Source organism: Cibotium barometz, chromosome 32 (assembly GCF_041138505.1).
Source record: "Cibotium barometz isolate CiBa-2024 chromosome 32, ASM4113850v1, whole genome shotgun sequence".
Taxonomy (NCBI): domain Eukaryota; kingdom Viridiplantae; phylum Streptophyta; class Polypodiopsida; order Cyatheales; family Cibotiaceae; genus Cibotium; species Cibotium barometz.
Window position 1 is genome coordinate 53595255 of NC_141077.1, and position 25178 is coordinate 53620432.

General features: G+C 44.0%; 1 protein-coding gene across 2 annotated transcripts; it reads right to left on the reverse strand.

The window, feature by feature from the left end:
* Positions 1-1438: 1438 nt before the first annotated feature.
* Positions 1439-24591, reverse strand: LOC147620350 (pentatricopeptide repeat-containing protein At5g27110-like). Of its 2 annotated transcripts, XR_015261779.1 has the most exons (4): positions 24303-24586; positions 24020-24204; positions 20694-23686; positions 1439-1731 (listed from the first exon to the last, which is right to left on the reverse strand). XR_015261779.1 is itself a non-coding variant. In XM_086772556.1 (3 exons), exons 1-3 carry the CDS (start codon positions 24360-24362, stop codon positions 21205-21207), a joined length of 2727 nt encoding a protein of 908 aa, XP_086628682.1. In that variant the 5' UTR covers positions 24363-24591; the 3' UTR covers positions 20509-21204. The 2 variants fall into 2 exon arrangements, 1 of the variants encoding a protein (XP_086628682.1); XM_086772556.1 differs by lacking the exon at positions 1439-1731 and having other exon boundaries at positions 20509-23686; positions 24303-24591.
* Positions 24592-25178: the final 587 nt, after the last annotated feature.

Consider the following 25178-nt stretch of genomic DNA (forward strand, 5'->3'; position numbering starts at 1 on the left):
TGAATGACGAAGAATTGACGGTTTGGCCCTTGGTTTTAAATTGTAGCATAAATCTGTCCTCTTTCCTCTTCCACTACTTCAGCAATTGTGACTGCTCTGGCTGCAGCAGTCTGAGGCGGGACTCTTTCTCTTTGGTTGCCCGAGTTCTGGGGGAAGGAGTTCTGAGGCTACTCTGGACAGAGGCAGACGGGTGAGCTGGAGTTCTCTTGGGATTTTCCTGATTGGGCGAGATGGACCTTGATTTGACTGATAGGTACAATACATAAGAAACATTGGAATGCAACACCCATCAATGTTTTTTATATGTAATTCTTTTTTCACAAACATATCCGAGTATAATAAATTTTACCTCAAACGATCCCAAAGACAATATATTGTTTTTAGATTGAACACTAAACCATCTAGGATCATCTTTTAGAATAGATATATCAAGTGCCCTATTCATCAGTGTGATGGTAACCCTTTCTAACTTTCTCTCCTTCATAATTCGACACTCATCAAGCTTTAGCATAAATTTGAAGACACCATCACATTCTTCAAGAGTAACTTTAAACAATTGAACAGCATATGATTGTAAGGCCTCCAAGTCGTAGAAAATATTATTGTATCTATTGTAGACCACATCTCCTGTTGGTGCAGCACAGGTGTCTTTAACAGTGCTTGTAGTACCTTTTCATTTACTTGTTTACGCATTTTTTTTTACCAAAGAAATATTTGGCAATAATGATCCTTTCTTCATACTAAAATCCTTCATCTTTTCCTACAAAGTCTTATAAATGGCTAAGTACCCTCTGTATGATATACCAGCCTCATCAAGTATTGCCTGGATGCCCTGTGGATTGAGTTGATTCTCTTTGAAAAAGTCGTCTATTTGCTTTTCTGAGACCTTATATTTCTTCTCGTTCATTAGTACTTCTACATACTGACAATCTAAAGAAGATTTAAATGTGCGCCAGAAGATTCTGTCGTTGATTCTTTATCAAGGTACAATAATGATCTGATATCATATTGAAATGCAAAAATTGATATACATGAACATATGCAATAATGATTGCTGTTCATAAAATATCACAATAGAAACAATAATAAAATATCACAATAGAAATAATAAACCAATTAATAGAAAGGAGCTTACTTGATTGCATGTATTCTCTTCTTGATGCCACCACCTCCTAGCTTCATTTGCTCAATATCCCTTAGTTTTTTTTGTCATCTACAGAGACCTAATGAGATCTGTTTATGTCTTAATTCAAACATTTATTTTTCAAGCCTTAAAATGGTTTCCTTATTGCTTAATAACTTCTACACACACTTCCCATGGCTTTCTTCAAATGAATGTTCTGCTTCTCAAACAAATCTCTTTCAAATTTAAGAACATTGCTTGTTGCTTCCAAATGATGTGTATATCCTAGGAGCCCATTATAGCCATCTCCAACAAAGTTAAGCAGAGATGTCATATTCGTAAATGGGGATTTGTAAAAGGATCTTTTGGATGTAACCTCCCATCAATCAATAAATCTATGTTATTCTTCCCTTGCATCCTCAACATTTCTTTAGAAGTAGTACACAAAGTATTAGGTTTATTTCTTACTTAGAGGTTCATATTCACATTCAAGCTCGATGTGCAGGTTGTAGATGTCTCTTTTCTCTGTATTCCTCCTTGCTCTTCATCCCTCTACCATCCCCTTGATCCTTTCTGTGTTCCTCCTTCCTCTTGATCAGTAGAAAAATCTAAATGGAAAGAGAAAGGTACCAAAATAGTAAAAAGAAGTAAAGAGTCCAACTAATTTGTGAGAAAAACCTTGATTTTGAAGGTACCAATACCTACAAACTTTGATATGTAAAACCTTCGAAATTTGAGATGAAGTTTCTTGCAGGGCAAGAACTTGAACTATTTTTGGATGATCCTTGGTTCAAATTTCAAGAAATATTCTATTTCAGCTTGTATGTAGAGATTTTGAGATATAAGCCATTAAACTTGGAGAATTGACCAATTCATTGTTCACGTAGTATATATAGTACATGAACGGATTGAAGACTTCGAGAACTAGCAATATTCTATCATTTTTATGTACATTTAAGAAGAGAAATATCTTTTATATCTCATGAAAATGACAAGAGAAAATACGCCAAAATTAATTTCACATTATTTTTTAGGCTTTTTGAATTATCTCTCTCTAAGCTTAGTTGGAACTTCTTAGAGGGTCCAAAGTTGAGTGCAAAATTTTCCTAATGGGTGATTAGGTACACCATTAGTGTTTAAGAACACTCTCAGTGCTTAGAAGCACTTCGTAATGTCAAGAGGCTCCCCTTTGCTGATGGCTACGCCCACCAATTGTGTTTAGCAACGCCTTTAGTGCTTATAAGCACGCTTTGATCCTTGTACACTTGATGAAGCTTGATGACAATAAGGCTTATGAACACCTCATGGTGTATGCCCACCACTTCTTCAGAAGAAGATCGGGAACAAAAGCACTTAAAAAGAGCACTTCAGTGATTAAGATCAAATTAAACAAGGATTAGTATTAAAAAATACTATTTTGAAGCTTTTATTAAAGCTTCCATTGCTTCCTCACAGGGCAACCCTAGTTTTGTGGCTCTTGCGCGCGCATCGGGCATGCATTGCAGCTCATCTATTGAATGGAGACCCAAACTATGGGCTTCAAAAGCCCTAAGCTTGTGTGGCTTAACATTGCCCATAGACGGCAAATTGTTGTACGACACCGACGACTGCAGAAAAAATGTGCCGACCTACTCAGAGCTCAACGTCGCGGCTCAGAGAGACCAAAGCCACTAATTACCCGTACGAAACTCGCCCGGGTGTGCTAAAGGTTTGCCAAGAAGAAAGTGTGAGAAGATTTGGCCTCCTTTGCGTGCTAGAGCTCCTCCACTGGCAGGAGATTCAAATCCACAAAAAACAGGATGTAGAATAATCTAGTCTACACCACAAAAAGTGTGACCTAATCTACCCAGCTCTAATACCATGTTGAGATTTCGTGGTGCTCATTCTAGATTCAAAAAGTGTGGAGGAGAGAAACAAAATACAAGAAAAAATCTTGATTATTGAGTTGCTTACACATACAACTTGGCTACAAACACCTTCTAGCTTTTGCCTTTAAATAGGTGAGCTAGTGGACCATAGGTCCATTTACACACACACCCTTCTCCTACCCTTTTACTTGACCTTAGTCTCTTAATCTGTCCACCTTTTTGCAAGTTTGGGGCAGCCCTCTCGTTGCCCTTAAAACCTCCTTGATCTTGCTTAATTTTAAGCACCAATTGCTCCGTAGTAGCAAGAGCAGATTCTATGAGCTGCTAAAGAGTGTGTCTCTGGTGCAATTCGATACCCGAACGATAAGCTAGTTGCAATCCGGAGCGAAACTTCCTCTTCCTTTTATCTTCGAAGAGTTGCATAAAGGGAGTTAACTCAAGCAAAACTTCCAAAATTTGTTGACATACTATGCACACTTTCATTGTCTTTTTGCTCAAGTCTATCCCACTTTTGGGTGAGAATTAGGAGGCAAAATTTGTGCATAAAGTCTGTCCTTGAACTCTTTCCAAGTGCAAACAGGATCTTTGGTGATCTTCTCAGTGATCCACCAATGGGCAGTTGTCCGCTTCAAGAAGCTTGCATGACGAATTTTAGACTTCTTAGTGAAGTCCTCATCACACTAAAAGCAATGTCAAACTGTGCCACAAAAGCAAGCACCTTAGAGGCATCATACTCTCCATGAAAGGCATCAAATTTCACGGACTTGTCTCCCACCTTGAACTCCTTGAGCTTTTTGGGATGTGATACATGTTCTTCCCTCTTTCTCTTTCCCTTATCCAACAAGGTAGCCCTCTCTGTATGAGTTTCATGGGCAACCAAAGATGTTTCAAGAGGCTCGGTTACTTGTGCATTATGAATCTGTGACCCAAATGCATGTGACCTCCCCAAATGATGCAATGTCTCACCATGAGACAACTCAATGGGCAAAGTCTTTCGGCTTGCATGCTGACCACTCTCTCTATGATATACATCCTTTGAATCCACAAGACCATCATGTCGCCCACTAGCTCCAACATGCACATACTTGTTGCCTCCTGTCCCTTGAGGAGTAGATGCATGGCGAGAAGTGACTGATACCTCTTCTTTGGGTATAAAAGACCTCAACCGTTAAGATGCTGGGTCTCCCTGCTTCAAACGAGGCAGATTTTTGAATACTAACTCCCCATCCTCTCCTTCTTTGAGATCACCCTTGCGGATGAGATAGGAGAATGCCAACTCCCTTGGCTTCTTGCCCACTACACGAGCCATGGACTCAAAGATTATATCCACCATAGCATCAACTTTTCTTGCTTCAATGACACTTTGTACATGGGGATCTTCATGCAAAAATTTCAGCTCTTGCTCCTTTGCCTGCAAAAGCTTCTTCATGTGCTCCAATTCAGCCCTCAATGTATTTGGCTCATCCTCATGTAGAGGCTCTTTTCCACGGGATGGATGTCTCATCAAAGCACTGTCATAACCTCTCTCAAGAGGCTTGTGGCTTCCAAGCAATGCATCGGAATCACAAGAAGCACTGGACTGGCCTCTTGAATTTGACACTACTAAAGGGTTGCCTTGGCTGTCCATTGAGTCAAGTGTCTGTGTTTACTTCCAATCTCAAAACACCATGTCTCCACTTAAGAAAGAGAGACGACCGAGGTCTGATACCAATGTAACCACTCCCTACGAGAGGCCTACAAATCGGAAGAGAACATACACATCTTTTAGATCACTTAACTAACACAAACAATGGACATTATTAGCAACATTAAAACTGAAAATGACAAAGAACACTTGACACCATCACTGGGGCTGGAAAGGGCCAGCCCCCCCCCTCTCAATACAATTTGTATTTCTTAGAGTATTTATATGTACAAGTGTTCACGGGCCTCAAGGCTAGATTTCTCCATAACATGGAGTGAATACAACTAAAAAACAATAAGATTTTGTCGATGTGAAGAATCAGTTGTCAGAGTAGATCAAATCACAAGTAATCTCCCACCTTCACTGGATGCACACCTGCCCTCACTGGTCTTTCGGGACCATGCACCAACAAACACGCCCGTACTAATGCCTGGCAAGATGAAGCACCGCGGAGGGAGTAATACCTAGTGCTCCCGAGTCAACTTTGCTCCCAATTTTCCTCATATCCACATGACCTTCACTGGCTCCTCTAAATGAGAGGGCGTGGTCAGGGTAATCATGAAAAAAAGTCACTATCCCACTGGCCTTCCATGGTGAAGGCAACTGGGAGTGATGTTTGTCTACACAAAACTTGTAAAAACAATACTTAACTTTAATTTTATCTGAATTTGAAAAGAATATAGAAGCAAGTACCTGGCAAAGATTTCCATTCAGATCTCGGGAGAGAAGATCATCCCCTTTTAATGTACTCCTAATTGGTGCAAGTAGTAGATATTGCAAGTACTACAAGTATAGCAAGTACTGCTGGTATAGATGTCGGTACATTAGATACAGTAAGTACAATAGGTACTGCTGGTACAAATGCAAGTACAACAAGTACCGCTAATACAGTAGATACAATAAGTACAATCGATATTGTTGGTACAGATGCAAGTACAACAGATATAGTAAGTACAGTAACAAGCGAGTACACTTCTTTTTAACAGGTACAATACTTGCAACAAGCGAGTACAGGGCTAGTGCAGTACAGCAGCAGGTAGATACACTTCTGCATCAGGTACAATACAACACTAGCCGGGTGCAAGGACGGCAAGCGAGTACAATTTCTACAACAAATACAGTACTTGCAGGCGGATGCAAGGACAGCAAGCGGGTACACTTTCTACAAGTACAGTACTTGTAGGCGGGTGCAGCTGGTACAGGTGTAGGCGGGTACAAACAGGCGGACACAGAGAGATACAATATCACTTTGTTCATGAGAAGATTTTGGTTGGTGACATCTTGCTCATCTATTGTTCGACGGATAACCACTCCCTACGAGAGGCCTACGAATCGAAAGACAAAATACACATCTTTTAGAACACTTAACTAACACAAACAATGGACATTATTAGCAACATTAAAACTGAAAATGACAAAGAACACTTGACACCATCACTGGGGCCGGAAAGGGCCAGCCCCCTCCCCCCTCAATACAGTTTGTATTTCTTGGAGTATTTATATGTACAAGTGTTCACGGGCCTCAAGACTAGATTTCTCCATTTGTTCAAAAGAAAAAATATGACTAGACCAATCTATCTGGACTTCAAAAGTCTTAAACCACTCAATCCCTAATAACAAGTCTACATCTTCTAGGTGCATAATATAGCATTCCAGAGTATCTTTGTAGTCCTGAATCCGTATCGGTAGCGTCTCCACCTTTCGATCCCATACTCACCATAAGTATGATCGATGGGTGTTGTATCAAGACCCAATTTCTGCACAAGTTAATAATTAACAAAGTTGTGTGAGCTGCCAAGGTCTAGAAGAATGTGGATTATATGGCCATTCACTTCTCCATAAACTCGGAGAAGATCATGCAAGCCAAAAACTTTAGAGTTGAACAGACAATCAGAACATGTACTAGGGCGAGAAAGTACAGTAACTAACGTACCTGTCAAAGACAACTGGTTAGCTGCCTTTGGCTTGGGTCCTGCGTTGGTCTTTGCACCCTTTTGCTTCGGGCACTCGTTATGCATATGTCCTTTTTCTTCGCAGATGAAGCAACGTCCCTCCTTCTTGAGCTTCAAAGCCTTAAGGAGACGTTTCTTCTTCGCTGGTGTCGAAGTTGAATTCTTCGAATTTTGGTTCGAAGACTTTCCTTCAGTCGTGCTAGCCATTGGTGCGGAGAACTTCCTTTTGTACTTGTTCCCCTCCTCGGTAACGGGTTTAGACTTGGAAGAGACCATTATATCATCATAGATACGAGCGGAATGAATGGCCTCGTCCAAAGTTTTGCATTTGTTGTTTTTAACCTGTAAACGGTATGAGTCAGGTAAACCGGCTACGAAGAAACCCAAAAGAGTTGTGGGATCCATCTTCGTAGCTTTCATCTGCAAAGCCCTAAATTTCTGGAGATAAACCTCATAAGTGAGGTTCTGCGAGGTCATGGTCAAAGTAGTAAACCGGGCAACAACATCATAGTTATCCTCTTTCTTGAGGAATTCTTTCTTGAAGACGTCTTCGAACTGTGCCCAAGTCGTTGATTTAGGGTTGAGTTCCTTCCACCAAAGCAAAGCTTGGCCTGAGAAACCTGCTGCTAATTGGATCTTTTTCCCACCGAAAGAGTAGAGAGGGTAGTGGTCAACAAAGAGATGGAGTTCTGTAAAGCCTGCATCTGCACGGGGATTTGTGCTTGACGTTCCGTGGAAGAAGCTTCGAGAGCACCTTTAAACTCTTGGAAATCTGATTTTGACACATAATTGTCGAAAAGATTGGCATCGGTGGCTTCCGTAGCTGACAGGCCTTCACGTTCGATAAAGGGCTCCAACTCGGATTCTTGGGTCGACATCTTGAAGAGGACAAGGTGAGAGAAAAAATATTTACCTTCCACAAGGAGAGTGCTAGAGAACTTGAGAGCTTGAGAGCTTGAGAACTTTAGAGATATGTGGCAAGAAGCCCGCTTAAGGGGAATTTATGGACTTCCCCAAAAGCTTACTTAGCTTTTGCTTTTGTGTTTTTTTTTTTACAATTATTATATATAGATAGATAGATATATATATATATATATATATATATATATATATATATATATACTAGTTTTCTTTAAAAAAAACACATGGAAAACAAGGCATGGGTTTTTTAACCCCTTTGCTAAGGTTCAAGAAAAAAAAAAACAAAAGCAAGAGAAACGTGGAGTGGGTTTTTTTTTTAACGAAAGCTAAAAATATCAAAAAAAACTCTCCCACCCATCGATTGCTTTTCGTGATTTTTCCTGCAGCAACCTTAGCACCGACTTTCAGCGCTGTTGTACGTGCACGCCTGCGAGCACCGACTAGAGTTGCTGCCTGTGTGCGCATACTTGCCCCTCTGCGCCTGCATATACACGCGTGCGTAACCCTGCCTACGCAAGTTCTTGGAAGCCTGCGCCTGCTGCACATACCAGCCCGCCCTACGTGCACTCGTCCACCTGACTGCACAAGTACTCAGATTCTATGCCTGCCTGCGCACCAGCACCTACACACGTACCACCTGGCTGCGAGTACCAGCCCACCTACATGCAAGTACTGGTCCGCCTCCCTACTTGTACATAAAGGCTGCGCTACCACCATCCAGGCGTTACTTTCTCTCTCACTTTCAGTTAGTTGTTTAGTTGTTTTTAGCGGTCATTTTGGCCTTTTGAAGACGTTAATATATCATTTCATTTCTCTCTCTCGCTCTCTTTTACGAGTAATCAACCGACAGGCTTTTTCTCTTTTCTCTCTCACTTCTTCTCTTTCTCAAACTGTTTACACAGTTGAAAACACATCTAGCCCTTCTTCTTGCTAAGCAAACCAACCCATACAAGACCAACCCTTCCTCACGGGTTCCCACGATGAAAAAGCAACATACTGAATCTGAAAAAACAGCAGTATGCACAGAAAAAACAGCAAGCTTCTCAAACTCATAACCTTTTCTTCGACCGCTTTTTCTCTACCTACCGACTTGCTCGTTCACGAGGCTTGCTCTGATACCACTGTCAAATCCCCATAGGATCTCCTCGTGGAACGCTCCTGGTACAAGACTCGAAACCTCCAAACAAACGAACAAACGTGAAGGGAGTACAAGCCTGACTCACCTCCCAACCTCGACAGCCGTGGGCAAGCCCACAAGTCTTGGCTCTCCCCACCGAGCCACGAGTTGAGCTAACTAGATGGACGTACCGACCAATCTCTATCCCATGACGTCCCATACCGCCACGAAGCTACCCTCGCGAGCCTCGAGACTGCTGTCGACCTCGACTGCATGAAGCAAGTGCACGTCTGCACTAGTTCCAAGCTCCTGAGCATAGAGCTCTCACAAAGTCACGCGAGACTCTATATGACTAATGACTAACCTTGACCACCCTTTTATAGGCTCTTGGCCGGTCATCGGGCGTCCACACTTGGGCGCCCGCCCGTCCATACTTGGGTGCCCGTCCGTTAGTCTATCCCTAACTCAGCTCGCCAATCAGCCTGCCTAGCTCCAAGCTTACCCAACCTCCAAGCTAGTCTTGTGTGCGTGTAGCACATGGTAGATACACATTGTGCACATGACAGTTGTACTGCTACTTGTATGGACTATATGGTCAGGCGTGCACTAATTGTAAGCAGCAGTACAGAGGAGTGTGCATGGACTGTGTGGTTGATTTGTGCTGCTTATGTATGGATGCCTGTCCCCATTGTGCATTTGCCATTTACTGTTGTTTGTTATGCAGTCTTTCTGTTTTGCAGAGACAAAAGGGTATCAACGAACGAGAAAAGCATCATGAACTAAATTAGATACACCTGTACTTAGTGCCTCTACATCTCAAATAACAGAAACATGTTCAGCTTCTCTTTTTTGACACACATCGGAATGCATATGGACCATGGCTTGGAGTCTTTTGATATAATCCTATGTCTGAATGTAAATGCCATTCAAAAAGCTACAATTGTCATGTGCAAGACATGTGCATGCTCATTCCCAGGGCTAATCCTTGAAGGGCAACAGATAAAGGACCAGTTTAGAGCCAGATACAAGTGCTAGTGTGGGCAGAGAATACCTTATGGAGGAACCAGATGGCTGTCGGCCAGCTCATAAAGGGAAAATGTCTCTGTTGGCTGCAGCAAAAGAAGGGTTTTGTCCAAGGACCTGGCCAACAGCAGGTCAGCCAGTCCATGAGGGTTCCCAAGGCCTATATAAAGGCACATTTTTCTCATTGTTGAGGCATTCATTCCTCTAGGGAGTAGAATCACTAGACTAGGACTCTTTGGGGTCAAGAACCTTTTCATGAGGGGCAGCCTATGGCTTGCCATGATGTACACCTTTTTGTACTATATGAATATACTGAAACTCAGCTATCTCTCTCTCTTCTCTCCATCTCTCTTGCTTGCATTTTGCATCAAGTTTTCCAGGATGGTGTTTAGGGCTGAAAGAAGACTCCCAGAGCATCTGCATGTGACATTAGTATAAGAGCTTCAAACTGATTCTGAGAAGATATTGTTGCTGCAGATGTCGCACCCACCCCCCCTTACTACATCGCGCATGGATGAAACCATCGCCCGTGTCTTGATCTTTTGGTGGTATGGGGACCAAGCAACATTGTTTCAATATCAGGTTCAACAAGGCTAAACACTGATGGTGTCCCAGATGAAACACAAGACATGGAAGAAGTTCCCAGGAGGTTGGTTGGTGGTGTTCCACAAGACCCAAGGGGAATGGCAGTCCTGTGAGTCGGATGCCATTTGGGGCATACCAGGAAAGGCTTTCAGGCAACGGTTCCAAGGGAGGATGATCCTCCAAGGGGTGGAGTGAGAGTGCCAGACTCATTACTCGGGAAAAGAAGACCAAAGAAAGTGTTTAGGGAGAAAGCATGAAGGGATAGGGGACATGATGGAATAGATGCATAGATCTTCATTAGATCTGGAGTGGATTTGGAGACCGGGCAAGGTTTTCAGTGAAAAGTTTGCCAAGAAGGGAAGGATGACAAGTTGGGGAGTCCAGGAAGAGACCAATCTTACATAGAAAGGCGTTTCATACCTCCCAGAAACGTACGAAACATTTTGAAACGTTTCACCTTGTATGAAACGCATTTCTTTCCCAACCCAATTTTAATAATGCCCTAGACCACGTCGCTTTCGTTTCATACGTTTTTTTCCATGCATGTTTTCCAGAGGTGGTTCCCTACACATTTCTCAACGGTGTGTACTAGCTGGCCAGTGATAGTGTGCCCATGACAGCCTCGTGTGCTCTTGGTGTCCTTGGGCCCTCTCGAGGTCTATTCGAGGGGTAATTTTCTTTCGTCGTTTATGTATGTTTTCTCTACATAGCTCACAGAGAAGCACGTTTTTTTCTCTGTGCTCAATATTTCTTGCATATCTTCCTCCCCTTGCTCTATTGAGGCATAAGGCTACCTACCTTGGACAATATAGAGTGAATTTGGAGTGTTTTTACGAGGGCCAAGACTTCTCTGATATTCAGAAAATGAGATTTCTTTATGTTATGTGTCGCACTTGTAGGGCTAAGGATCTACATTTATCCCCACCTTGTAGGATGCCTCAAACAGGTGATTCTCTTTGGAACAAAGTCACCTTTGAGTCTAGGTATAGTGGCTCGGGCTCCAGAAAGTGGAAATGCAACTTGAGTGCAGATAAGCACCACGGCACTGCCACTAGGTTAAAGGCACATTTGTCACAAACAAAGGGTTTTGGCATTGGGCCATGTAAACATGTGCCAAAATTAATCTATGATAGCCTGAAGGCTTGGAAGGCCAAGCAGCTAGGTATCTGTCAGAATATGCAGCGGAGATGATGACCAAATCTGGGAACACGAGCAAAAACGCAAGCAGAAAAACAGCACAAGAGAGAGACAGATGTAGGCGTGTAACTCTGCTCAATATACACAAGAAGATCCCGAGGAATGATACCAATAAGGCATGGGGGCTGAGGACCTATATATACCTCCCTGGAAGGGCAGTCGGCCAGCACTAAAAGTGTCCACGACTGAAGAAAGAGGTCCACGACTGCATGAATGCAGTCGGCCAGCTATCTGATGCCCACGACTGGTAAAAGACAGTCGGCCAGCAGCCCTGAAGCCCACGACTGATCAAGATCCAGTCGGCCAGCACTGGGGTGCTCCCGGCATCATCTGGCAGCCCTCCCAAGCCTCAGAAAAAATGGGAAAAAATAGGGGAAAAATACGGGGAGTGAGGAAAAATGATAAAACACCTCATAAGGGCGGGCACACCCACAACAAAGGCCCTGGTGTATAAATCTAGACAGGAGATGACTTCTAACACCCCCTCTCAGCTCCTGGCTGTGTAACCAACCACTGGGAGCTGGGGTGCCGCCTGAGCAAATCCTGAGAGAGCGACTTCGTGAAGAGGTCCACCGTACTGTCCTCCGTCGAACAGAACTCTAGCAAGATGTCATCAGCAACGATCTGTTCACGAACAAAGTGCCTCTGGATGACCATGGGTTCCTCCAGTGGAAGCCCAAACCTGCAATGTAACCTCCTCCTGCTCCGTAAAACTGCTCCTGGGCCATAAGTAGATCCCCTCGTGTCCGAATCTCCTCCCCAAACCGAGTCACTCCAACCGTGGAGTCGGACTCCATCCAACAATCCCCCTCCTGTGTACAAGAGTCCATGATCCTTCGCATGCCGCAGAAACCACAGGAAACGCAATCCTACCTCCCAAAGAGACATCTGCAACCAAGAGCTCAACTGCGTCATCAGGAAGCTCCCGTCCAATCTGGTGTCCATCAACCAGATCAATGAACCATACAGCTTGTGAGTCATAGAGACATCACACTGCTCACAAGGATCAACACATGTTACGGTGCACAAACAAGTCTTGGAAACTTGATGAAACCTGTCAACCACCCCCTCTGAATCCGGAACCACAAAGCCTGGAGAAACCACCTCCTTCTGCAAGCAAACACCTGTCACCTGCCTGGCTTTTCGAAAGGTCCCCGTGGAAAGAACATCCTCAACTACTGGAAGTTCTATGTCCCGAACACAACGAGACATCAGAGCATAAGTGACCTGTTCAGCTTCCTCTGACTCACGAACACAAGAACTACCAACCTCAGTACCGGAAAGTTCCTGCCAACTGCTGCCATCTACTGGCAAGCTATCCACCACCTGGTCTCGGAAAGCCCGCTCCTGCAGCGTATCTACACTTGAGTAGCCATTACCAGACTACCACTCATCACAATCCTGAGGACCTGGGAGAGAGAGTGCTGAAAGCCTGTAGACTCCATTCTCCACTCCACCTTCCCAAACCACTTGGCCTGTTGCTTTGTCCCGGAGAGCAACAAAATGCTCATCAAACTCCACCCGTACGCCAGTCTTGCAAACCTGATGCACTGACAGCAGATGAAAACCAAGTGCCGGAACATACAACACCTGGGAGGAATGCACGGGGACTAGGGCCTTTGACACACTTATTGATACCATCAATGCATATTAAAACATTTAAACACGGCCACAATCTTAACATGTATTCATCATCACTTTGCATAAAACATAAAAGCTGGACAAAACATCCATAAATGCTGAAAATGGAGCTTGCACATGTGACACCGCATGGAGACCGGAATGGGCCGACCCCCCCCTTGGAGTATTTTATTACCCAAGGAGAATCATATCATGTACAAGCTTTGAGGGCCTTACTTTCTGCACAGGAGATGCCGGATTATCCATATACAAATCATAACACAGCCCAACATGAGGCAACCATAAAATTCAGCCGGAACACAGGCTGAATAAATGGCGAGCCAACAATATAATCCATATACCTCCGTGTGGGTACTGATTCTTCCCCAAAAACCATGGGTCTTCATGCAATAGAGTTGGTACAACAGGTTCAGCTCTCCATTCAGTCACTGTACAGCAAGTACAATAGCTAGTAGAGTAGGTACAATGGCAGGTACAGCAAGTACACTCGTTGGTACAACGACTGGTACAGTCGATACAGTGGCTGGTGTGAGGTAAAAACAAGAAAAAAAGACCATGCCTCTATAGCCCTTCACCTCCCAACTTTTAATACAACAACTACAAAAAGGGGGCACCAACAACCAACACGAAACACCATACAGAGATACCTCAAAACTCTGTACTCCACAAGATAATCAAAGACCGCACACTTATCCACAATAATGTAAAAAAAGTCCCTCTTTCACAATTCAGCCGGCTCCACTCGGCTGATTTCTATGCATAGAAAGGTGCATAATGGAATTTCTTTTATTACAAAAGTGTTATTCTTATTAAATTTGATTTCTATGCATAGAAAGATGCATAATGGAATTTTGTTTATTACAAAAGTGTTATTCTTATTAAATTTGATTTCTGTCCATAGAAAGATGCATAAAGGATTTTTTTTTAATTATAAAAGTGTTATTCTTATTAAATTTGATTTCTATGCATAGAAAGATGCATAAAGGAATTTTTTTTATTTTAAAAGTGTTATTCCTATTAAATTTGATTTTATGCATAAATAGATGCATAAAAGGATCTTTTTATAAAAGTGTTATTCCCATTGAAGCCATGTGGACTCCTTCTAGCTAGCCACGTTGATGTTTATTATTTTTATAAAAAGCCTAAAAGATGGCCACCCTCAAGCCTTTCTTTTCACACCATAAAGATCTAACTCATGCACTCATTAAATTGGCATCCCAACCATTAATTGCCCAACTGCTTTCAAACCTTCCAATGCAACCCACGAGTGCCCACTTATACTTGGGACGCGCACACATTTCAAACAACCGAGCAGCTGATATCACCTCCAGCGGACCACCTTTCGGACAACCTGTACAAGCCCAAAACAAAACCATCCACTCTGTACATCTGCCAAGGCATTCCAGGACAAAGCCTTTATACACGCCATGCATTCCATATGTACACAAGCCCAAAACACCTTTCATAAACTCCTAACAGCTGGTACAACAAGTACAAGGACTGGTACAACAAGAACAGTGGCTAGTACAAGTACAAGGGCTAGTACAGCAAGAATAGTGGTTGGTACAACTGATACAATGGCTGATATAGCAAGTACAACAAGTACAAGGACTAGCACAACAAGTACAGTGGCTAGAAACCAATAAAAAAAGATTAAATACCCTTGCCTTCAGTATTTCGTCGCGATGGAAGCCTCCAAAAAAGTCCCCAACAACCGGTATTCTTCATGGGCAGCCTTCAAGAGAGAGAAAGAGAGTAGCATTCATTAGGGCAGCCTGTAACGGTAGTAGAGGCTAGTGTGCAGCCAGAGAGCCTCCCTTAATGAAGAGAGAGGGCTCCAATTTACAGATTTGGGCCTATGAGCTAAAATGGCAAGAGAAGGCTATAATGACAAGTGTGAGGCCACTTGTCTCACTTTGCTCCACTTTCTTGACAAGTGTGAGGCCACTCGTCTCACTTTGATCCACTTTCTTGCCACATGTCGCAATCTAAGAGATGGGTTCTCCCATAATCTTTATCTCTAAAAATATCCCAACTGGTAGCCCATTTGTCATAGGTACTTTGGCAACTCTTGGTATCTGCTCAATTCCAGACGTAATGACGCGAACAGAATTTCCATCGAAGTCGGGCCAAAAATAGCAACGCTCCTAAATTTTAGGAGTGTGTTCCTTTGTATTCCAATATAATCCCCGATTGTTCTTTCTGAATATTTGGACATCCTAGAGTCCACCAGACCCCTTTCATACTGGGAAATGTCTAGGCTGGTGACACTCACAGACATGGAGGGGAGTACCATTGGGCTGCTCTATGAGTTCATGGATAGAATTGGTGAAGCTCTCAATGCTTGTACTACCTTGTCGCCTAACAGGTGCTCACCCTTGGGCCTTAACTTTAGTCTGACTCTTTCTCTTCCTATAAGTTATTTTATAAATGTATAGAGTCTAGACTTGCAGCATCCTTGATGCTTCCTATATCTTGGATCTCTTACGTAGATCACATGTAGAGTTCAAGATATTCAGGACATCTGGAATTGGCGTTGGGATTGGTTTCATAGGCCAATCCATGCTGTTGCTCACATTTTGCATCCCCTTTGGAGGAATGAGAAGCTAGAGTCAAGATTGACCGAGTACATTACCAAGTTGGTGGGAGATGATATACAACTTACGACAAAGCTCGAGGATGAGCTTCTTGTTTATCGCAATGGTAGCCATATGTTTGGGCGAGCTACTGCATTGCTCAGGGAGACACAGTTGGAGCCAGTGTCTTGGTGGAAGAAATACGGAATTGGTACACCCAACTTGATAACTCCCTCTTTGACAACTTTACATTCTTTTTTGTACTATTTAGAGAGGGGTTGCATTGAGAATAGATTACAGTTCAAGGCCTTGTGAGAGGAAATGGAGTACATGGGCTCTTTTTCACACGAAAAAGAGAAACAAACTCTCCACATCACAGTTGGAGAGGCTTGTCTATTGTCATTGCAATCTCCGATTGCTAGAACTAAAGGGTCATCCCATTGAGCCTCGCCAAGTGAATCCTAATGAGATTGACATCACGAAGTGCAAGGAGATTCCCGACATTCCTTAGGTGTAGAGAGACATCTATTCCATGCTCTATGAGGAGATCATGGCTCCAGCTCGCACTACACGATCTCGTCAAGAGGCTAGTACTAGTGCCGCACCCACACCTCTAGAGGATGAGGCATTCGACGACTCAGCTACCGATAGTGACCGTGAGAGTGAGGCTATAGAGGCAAAGGATGCAGATGAGGATGAGAGCATGAGGAGGAAGATGAAGTAGATAGATAATAGCAATATCATTTTATTTGAACTTTATTTTTTATTTTGGACATGTAACATCATATATTTATGTACTCTGTTGATACTTTCTAGCTGGTAACATCTAGCTTCATTTGCAATTTATGCCATGGATCGTGGATTATCAGTCATGACTCATCACCCACGTCGTGATTCTTTTGATTTCTGTTTAGTGATCAAGCTTTTTCTTGGTAGTGGGTAGTGGCCCAATGATCAATCGTGATTTGTGATATCCTACATGTATTTTGTTTGTTTATTGAAATGAATTCAATGTGGTATCTTATAAGTTATTGTCGAAATGCACAGCAAAAATGAGACAAACTGCTGTGAGAGAGAAAAGCCAGTACTATAGGAGAGAAAGAAGCTGTATAAACTCAACTATATACAGAAGATCCGGTACAAAGAATGGTGTGGGAGACAAGGCATGCATATATACTACCTGGGGCAAGTAGTCCGCCAGTAGTAGCAACTGGGCCAACAGCCCCCAGATTGGCCCACGATTGGATTAAGTCCGGTTGGCCAGTATAATATCAGTCAACCAGCTCCTAATCAAGTTGGCCAGCATCACAACAATCGCCAAGAGGCAAGACAAGTCGGCGAGTATAGTACAGTCCCCCACAACCAAAAAAAAACAGGCAAAAAAAATGGACAATGAGGAAAAATGGAGAGAACTTCTATCTGGGCGGACACACCCACAACAGAGACCCTCACTCCCTACTGAGTAATATGGTACAAACAGGAGATGACTGCTAACACCCCCTCTCAGCTCCTGGATGTGGAACCAACTCCAATGAGCTGGATTGCTGACAGAGCATATGCTGAGGTACAGGATTTGTGAAGAGGTCTGCCGCATTGTCCTCCGTCGAACAATAGATAAGCAAGGTGTCACCAGCCAAAATCTTCTCACGAACAAAGAGATATTGTATCTTTATATGCTTGGTCCGGGCATGGAAGACCGGGTTCCAAGCAATAGCTATACAGCTTTGGTTATCGCACTAGATGACCGTGGGTTCCTTCTGTGGAAACCCAATCTCGCCAAGTAACCTCCGCAGCCACACAACCTCACAAGCAGCACACGGTACTCTGCCTCAGTAGAAGACAAGGCAATAGTTAGCTGCCTCTTGCTACTCCAAGAAATAGCTCCTAAGCCAAGGGTAAACCCATAGCCTCCACAGGGTAGCACCATACATAACCACTGTCGTACTAGAGTATCAAAGAGCCAGCACTTAGTGCGGGATTCTTGGAAATGTGCCTGGAAACAGTCTCTCCATTCAGGCTAGGGAGGCGTGCCCCCTCGCAAATCAGTCAGTGGCAGCTATGGTCATGCACAACAAAGGGCCTGTAAAAGTGACTCCTAGATACACATAATTCTGCACAATCTCCACTGGGGCATCTCTGTATATGAAAGAAAATCGTGAGGCGACTGCATAAGATGTGTTGAGGACCATTAGTTTGGTTTTGCCCAAATTGACCGTAAGGTCTCTCTCCCTGCAAAATCTGTCCAATGCATTTAAGTGTTTCTATAAACCCTCGACTGAATCTGAGATCAAAACAATGTCGTCAGCATATAGCAATATGGGCACTGGTCTGCAGACTCCATGATCTGGCGGAGTGAGGGATGTCCACTGAAGATGGTGGTGTATCTCTCTCTAATGACACTACATGCTCTGCATCTGCAGACATAATGTTCCTCACTCTCAACCTCCTCCTGGCATAGTCTGCATATCCTCTCTGCTCTGGGGATCCGTGCTGCCCTACCTGCCTCAGTCTCAAGCTGGTGTGATGACACTCTGAGCTGGCCAATCACCACTCGGGCACTGTGAGGCATGTACACATCCATGTATCCACGTCTCTGTATGAATCCATCCGCTGAGATACGCATAAACTGATCTCTGTAGTATAGCATCTTCGGTGGTAGAGGCTAACTGGGTGTAATCCAAGTCTCTTGAGTGTATCGCTGCCATAAATCTCGCCGAAGGACTGTGTTCCTCTCACTGTGAGAGAGCTAGATGTGTGGTGCATGTATATCATACCGGAAAGGTGTGGCAGGTGATCTATGTCAAGACCATGCTGAGTGAGCCACTGTATCATCTATGAATACCATGATCTCCTATCTCCACTCTCTGTGAGCTGCCTGGACGCCTCAAAAGCTCTATGTGAGTCGATCTGATGGCATATCTCTAATCCTCTGTATGAAGCAGATCGTCTGGAAGAGGGCCTCTACTAGCATAGGAGGTGCAGCAAACTCCGTCCGGACAATGTCATGTGGGACGGAGGGTTTGCTGCGGATCATCCGTGAGAGCATGAGAATCTGAGGCCTCTCTATCTGAGACCATGTGGAGGTGGCCAGCCCACGTGCCCATACTGCTGCAGCATACATCAAAGCAGGGGTGACTAGTGTGTCAAACAACCACCCCTTCGTGCGGGGCTCCTGGAAGTGTGCCTGGTGACACTGTCTCTCTAGCATGGCCAGCGCTGCATACACTCGTGTGAGTCTATCCCTAGCTGCCTGTGCCATAGTAAATCTTCCTGGCGGAGTCGTAAATGTAATCCCCAGGTACACATATGAGTCTATCACCTCTACCTGTCCTCCTGCTAGTGTGAAGATGGCCTATCGTCAAACCGACCGGCCCGGAAAATCATGGCCTTGGTTTTCCAAGGTTCACTGTAAGCCCCCTCTGTGTGCAGAAGTCATCGAGTGCATGGAGATGGTGCTGTAGTCCCATCTGCGACTCAGAGACCAGAATAATATCATCTGCATATAGCATAATGTGGACTGTGGTACCTGAGATGTCTACCCTGTCTCCACCACCGTGACCAATGAGAGGCCGAAGTCGGCCTATGAGACAAAACAATATACAACTGTCAATGTCCTCTGGGTATCCAGTTTATAGAAAAAGGTACAAGGTACAAAGCTGAAAAGCTAAAAACTGAAAAGCTAAGGATCGATGGGAGAGCGGACCATCAAAACTGACAAGGGATGGATGGAGCTCTATCACTAGGGACTCAATGTGCAGTATGCATTGGGTATACAATCATGCTATGCAAATCTAGCTAGCTCCATCCAGTACCATACTGGGGATGTAGGATGGTGTACATCAGTGGGGGAGGGGCAGAGGACACAGTATTGGGTCCCAAATACCCTCTGTAGGGCCCCCACCACGAATGGTATATTTGCTTTATTAGAATGATGTGAATCTGAAATAAAGACTGGTTCTTGACCTGCACTTCTTCACCTTGCATGAGTACTTCCCCAACCCTTTGTGAATAATGAGATGAAAAGACTGAATTCTATCTTGGGTATTTATACCCTCAAATACTGCTGGTCAGCTTGTTCTCTTTTCCCTCCACAACCTGGTCCCAACAATAAAATCCCTTTTTTAATACTCGTTTCACACTGTCCAATGGCTGGCCCATATGCGCTGCTGTCTCAGCCTGCGCAGGGCCCAGGTGCCAATGGGCTAGCCCACAACCTGGCCAAGCCTTGAGGCTGGCCGACTGGGCTGCCTAGGCCTCTTAACCTGGCCGACAGGCTGGCCAAGCCCTAAGGCTAGCCGCCTTGCTGTCCAGGCCCCCATAGGGCTGGCCGACAGCATGCCCTAGCCTCTCCTGGCTGGGCAAGGCCTGGGGCCTACCTGGCCCCTCTTGGGAGGCCTAGAGCATACCCAATTGCCCAAATGAAGAGATATCTTATCTCCTACCTGGGGTAGCCCTAAGTAAGGGCTGGCCCCGTCTACATGCAATCCTACATGCTTCTCCAGATGCCCGGCATTTGGTTGCAAACCAAACACTCGGGTCATCTGACATCATTCCAGAGGGAGAATGTGCAGGACAATGCACACCTAACCTCCGACGTAGAGTGGAACCCTGGCTCACTCATCCCGGACTAGGCTCACATGGAAATCGGGACCAGTTTCCACTCGAGGTCCTGCACCTTCTTGTTCAGATATGTCCACATGGCATCCAAGTACGGGATGCACGTGACAGTTTACATCTACACAGCATGACTCCACTTCACTGCACAAGACACCCTTAAACTTATTGCACATGGCTTTTAACCACGGCAACCCAGTCAAGTCAAACAATCAAATCCCATTAGATTTCATCAATAACACAAACAAGACAGTTTTATTGTCCACTACATATGAAATATAGTACCTCATGACTTGAGTACATGATTTACTTCCATGCATGATGACTCCATGATCTAATTGTAAGTAGAATTCTGGTTGAAAATAACATAAAACTGAACATAGAAGTCTTACCTCTTGTAGAGCTTTGTGGAAGTTGAGGTATTGACCAACACTGGCCCCTTCTCAAGGGTCTTCTTAATTGCAAGATCCCTTCTCATTTGAGTGGCTGTGGCTGTTGTTGTGACTAACACTCAGATCTGTTTGGTCTTGTCTTCACAAAACAAACCAACCTTTCTCTACAGTGGTAGATTTGTTCACTGTGGACTGTCTTTGATTCAAGAAGTTCACGCAGCACAATACCCACTATGTTTGCTTCTCATAACCTCTAGCTTCCATGGTATTCCATTGCTAGTTGTCTTCTTTCCCATCTGCCTGCCAAGGGTTGTAAAACTAATTGTTTCTTGTGCCTTGCCTGGACCAGTGGTATGGCGAAAACTCTAGTTCCAGACCTAGCCATCGAGTGAGTGATAAGCAGTTTACATATGGGCCAACATGTTCAGCTGTACAGCAGCGTGATATGCGGTCAAAGGTCCCTTGTATCCACTCAAAGCATGTGAAATCACCACAAATGTACCTTACCTCCCTACTCATCAAACATTGGCTCCACAACCAAGTCTAACTGTGGCAAGTATGCTGACCTCTTGATTAGCCTACTCAATCTTTGAAATTTGAAGAACATAGAATCGCTCATTACATGGCATTTGTCCCCCACAATGAACTCGTGAACCTTATTATTCACCTCAACCCATGTCATTCCGCGCTTCTTCTGTGCACCTGCACATTTTCTCAGACCCTGTAACTTGTCAACATCCTCCCACATCTCAGCATCAGCATAGATATTTGACATAAGAATGTACCCAGATGCATCATCAGGATCCCACTTCAGAACTTCATTGAAGCATCTTCTTCCAAGATCCACACTGTGGTATGTTCTGCAGCTGGTGAGCAAAGATGTCCACACAATCACATCTGATGGAACGGGCATGGTTGTAAGTAGTGATATGGCCTCCTTCAGGCATCCCACACGGCCAAGAAGGTCAATGATGCAGTTGTAGTGCTCAATAGTTGGTGTGATGCCATGGTCATTTATCATCAACTTGAAGTACCGGTGGCCTGCATCTAGAACACCGGCATGTGTGCAAGCAACGAGAAGACTTGTAAATATCCCATCATGCGGCTGCATGCCTTGCCGTTGCATATCCTTAAGGCATTGACCCGCTACCTGGACGTTACCACATCGGGCATATCCTGCAATCATGGCAGCCCAGGACACCACATCTCGAGTATGCAGTTGATCAAAAGATCTGCGAGCCTCCTCCAGGGTTCCAATTTTAGCATACATATCAACAAGGGTGTTCCCGATTTCTGTATCGTGATCAAGACCACTTGAAATGATCTGGTAATGTATCCGCCTTGCCTGCTCTATAGCTCCAGCGCTACCACATGCTTTTAAAACACACAAAAAAATCACTTTGTCAGCCTCTGCACATTCCTGCCACATCTCCTCATAAAGCTCAAGAGCAGAAGGCCCATGGCCATGCTCAGCACAGCCCAAAATCATTGTCCCCCAAGACACCACATCCCTATACTGCATTGCACGGAACACCTTCTCGGCCTCCTCTAGCCTTCCACGTTTTGCATACATGTCCACCAGCTTATTCCCAATGGCCACATATGATTCAAAATTCCGCTTGATAATCTGCTCGTGTATCAGCATGCCACACTCCAGAGTTCCTAAACTGGTACACGCATTCAACACAGGCAGAAAAATAACCATGTTGGGCTTCACACCATCCTGCTGCATTCTATCAAAAAGACTAAGAGCAACAAGACCCAGCCCACACCCGCCATAGCCAGCAATCATTGCCCCCCATGAAACCAGGTCTCGATTTGATAGTTTCTCGAAAACCGAGTGTGCATCATCCAGGCTCCCACATTTAGCATACATGTCAACCAGAGTATTTCCCAAAACCTTATCAGGCAAAAATCCGTTTTCTATAATCTGTCTGTGTATCAACCTGCCCTGTCTTATAGCTCCTAGGATACCGCACGCTTTCAGAATGCTTAAAAACGCAACCCTGTCTACGTCAACACTGCTCTGCTGCATTTTTTCGAGCAGTTCCATGGCATGATAGCCATCCCCATGCTGGGCATACCCTACAATCAGTGTGACCCACGACACTGCATTTCGATTCCGTAGCTTGTCAAACACTTTGCGTGCTTCTTGCAAGCACCCACATTTAGCATAGATGTCAACGAGGGAGCTCCCAATGAACAGATCAGATTCGTGTCCGTTCCTGATTACCTGTTCATGAATCATTCTAGCCTGCCATGCTGAACTAATACTGCCACATGCTTTTAGTACAGAAATGAAAATTACTCTATCTGGTGTTATGCCCTCCTGCTGCATTCTTTCGAAAAGTTCAAGAGCCTGTGAACCCTTTCCATGAGCTGCATAACCAGTAATTAATGCACACCATGATACCACATCTCGCTGAGGCATTACATCAAACACACTATGTGCTTCCGTGAGGTTGCCACATTTGGCATATATATCAGCGAGAGCATTGGCAATAATATTGTCTGTTTGAAAACCGCTTCTGATTATCCTATCATGTATCAATCTGGTATGCCATGCAGATCCCAAGTTCCTTGAAGCTTTCAAGGTAGATAGAAAAGTAATTTTATCTGGTTGTGCACCCTCCTGTAGCATGTCATAGAACAACTCGATGGCCCTCCGATCTTCTGCAAGCTTGGCATGTGCGGAAATGATTGCACTCCATGTGTAAACACTCGGTTTCTTGACCTTGCGAAACGCCTGATTTGCTTCCAGCAAGTTCTCACACGAGGCAAACATGCGGATAAGATGGTCCCCCCAATATGCATCACAATCAAGTCCGTGTCTCTGAAGAAGCAAGTGCACTCGTCTGCCGGCTGCCAGATCCTTCTTCTGGATGCTTTCCTGTAGTTGGGCATAGACATCACCATTTCTAGTCGGGGTTCCTTGCTGTTCCGAAACAAGCTTAAGCCCTTCATCGCCACCAAAGGTTTGCAAGCGAAAAGCACTACCATGATATGCATCAAACAACATAATGATATTAGGTTACAGAAAGGGGGTGCTATGAGACCAGCATTCCAAGTGTTTAAAGGAAGCAGCTGAAGAGGTTGAAACGAATGCGCCCCTCTTCCCTTTCCCCTCCCTTCTCGCATGCCTACTCCTTTACGCTTCCATTGTTTTTTAGGGGTAGGAGGGTGGGGTGGAGTGGGGGTAGGGGGATAAATCAAATTTTTAAAGGAAATTAGACTTTTTAGATCTTTTAAAAACAAAAGGAGAAAAATAGATTTGCTTTATCTAAGAAAAAAGGGTTATCAGATTCCTCTTAAGTTATATTTAATACCTTGTAAAGCTGCCCGTAGAATACCTATGATGCAATCCACAACCAGAAAACTCTGTAAACCTTCCTCTACCAAGCTGTGAGGTGGAAACAAACTGCCCTCTTGTACTGGTGCAATATAGAAAAAGATGGACACGAGGGACCCTCTTTGCTTCACTGTGAGGAAGGGTTACAGTTGTGTGGAGTCTCTGCAGCAGTCCAAATTATCAACACAAAAAAGACCCCCTCTGACAACATCCCTACATGCATATTAGCTCAGACAGTGTACTTGTTGATAAAGACTCACCGTAGTCTTAGTTAGGCACCGCAGCAAGCAGTATGTTGGTGTAGCCAATACTGCTCTCATACTCTGTTGAAAGCAGCTTTGAAATTACCCCAGGTTTCACACAACACTTTGAGGCGGCCCTGGATGCAAGAGTTACCTTTTTAGCAGCTTTCACACAACACTGTGTGGACGCAAGCTATCTTGGCTTCCACGTGTCCAACATCAAACCTATAGCTCTAGGATTTGACACACTCATGGTTGGTAGCCAGTCTTTAAGACCCCTGTCAGATTGGATCAATGGTTGCAAAATCGCTTGCAGTCGTGGCCTTTTTTGTACATCGGATTGAAAAGTACATTAGGAAAAAAAAAGTAAACTAGAAACGGTCGCCGACTACCATTTTTCGGCGTCTCTTTACCTTATTTTACTTCTTTTCCCTAGTTTATCTAGAAGGTGGATCCAAAAAATTTGTAAGTCTGAAGTCTCAAAAACCAAAAAGCTTACTTTTGCTAGACAAAGCTCACCATCAAACCCTAAACCTCTAGCTTGAAGAACTAAGCTCTAACCAGTACACTATTACCACCACATTGTCAACCCACTTTTTTTATTTTAATACATCCTAATCTAAAGCTTACTTTTTTTATTTTAATACATCCTAATTTGTAAGTCTGAAGTCTCAAAAACCAAAAAGCTTACTTTTGCTAGACAAAGCTCACCATCAAACCCTAAACCTCTAGCTTGAAGAACTAAGCTCTAACCAGTACACTATTACCACCACATTGTCAACCCACTTTTTTTATTTTAATACATCCTAGTCTAAATCCCAATTTCGTAGTTTACTTCCCTAGTTTACGCTCTCCTCCTTAGTTTCCTTCTTAGGTTTACCATCTCCCTAGTTT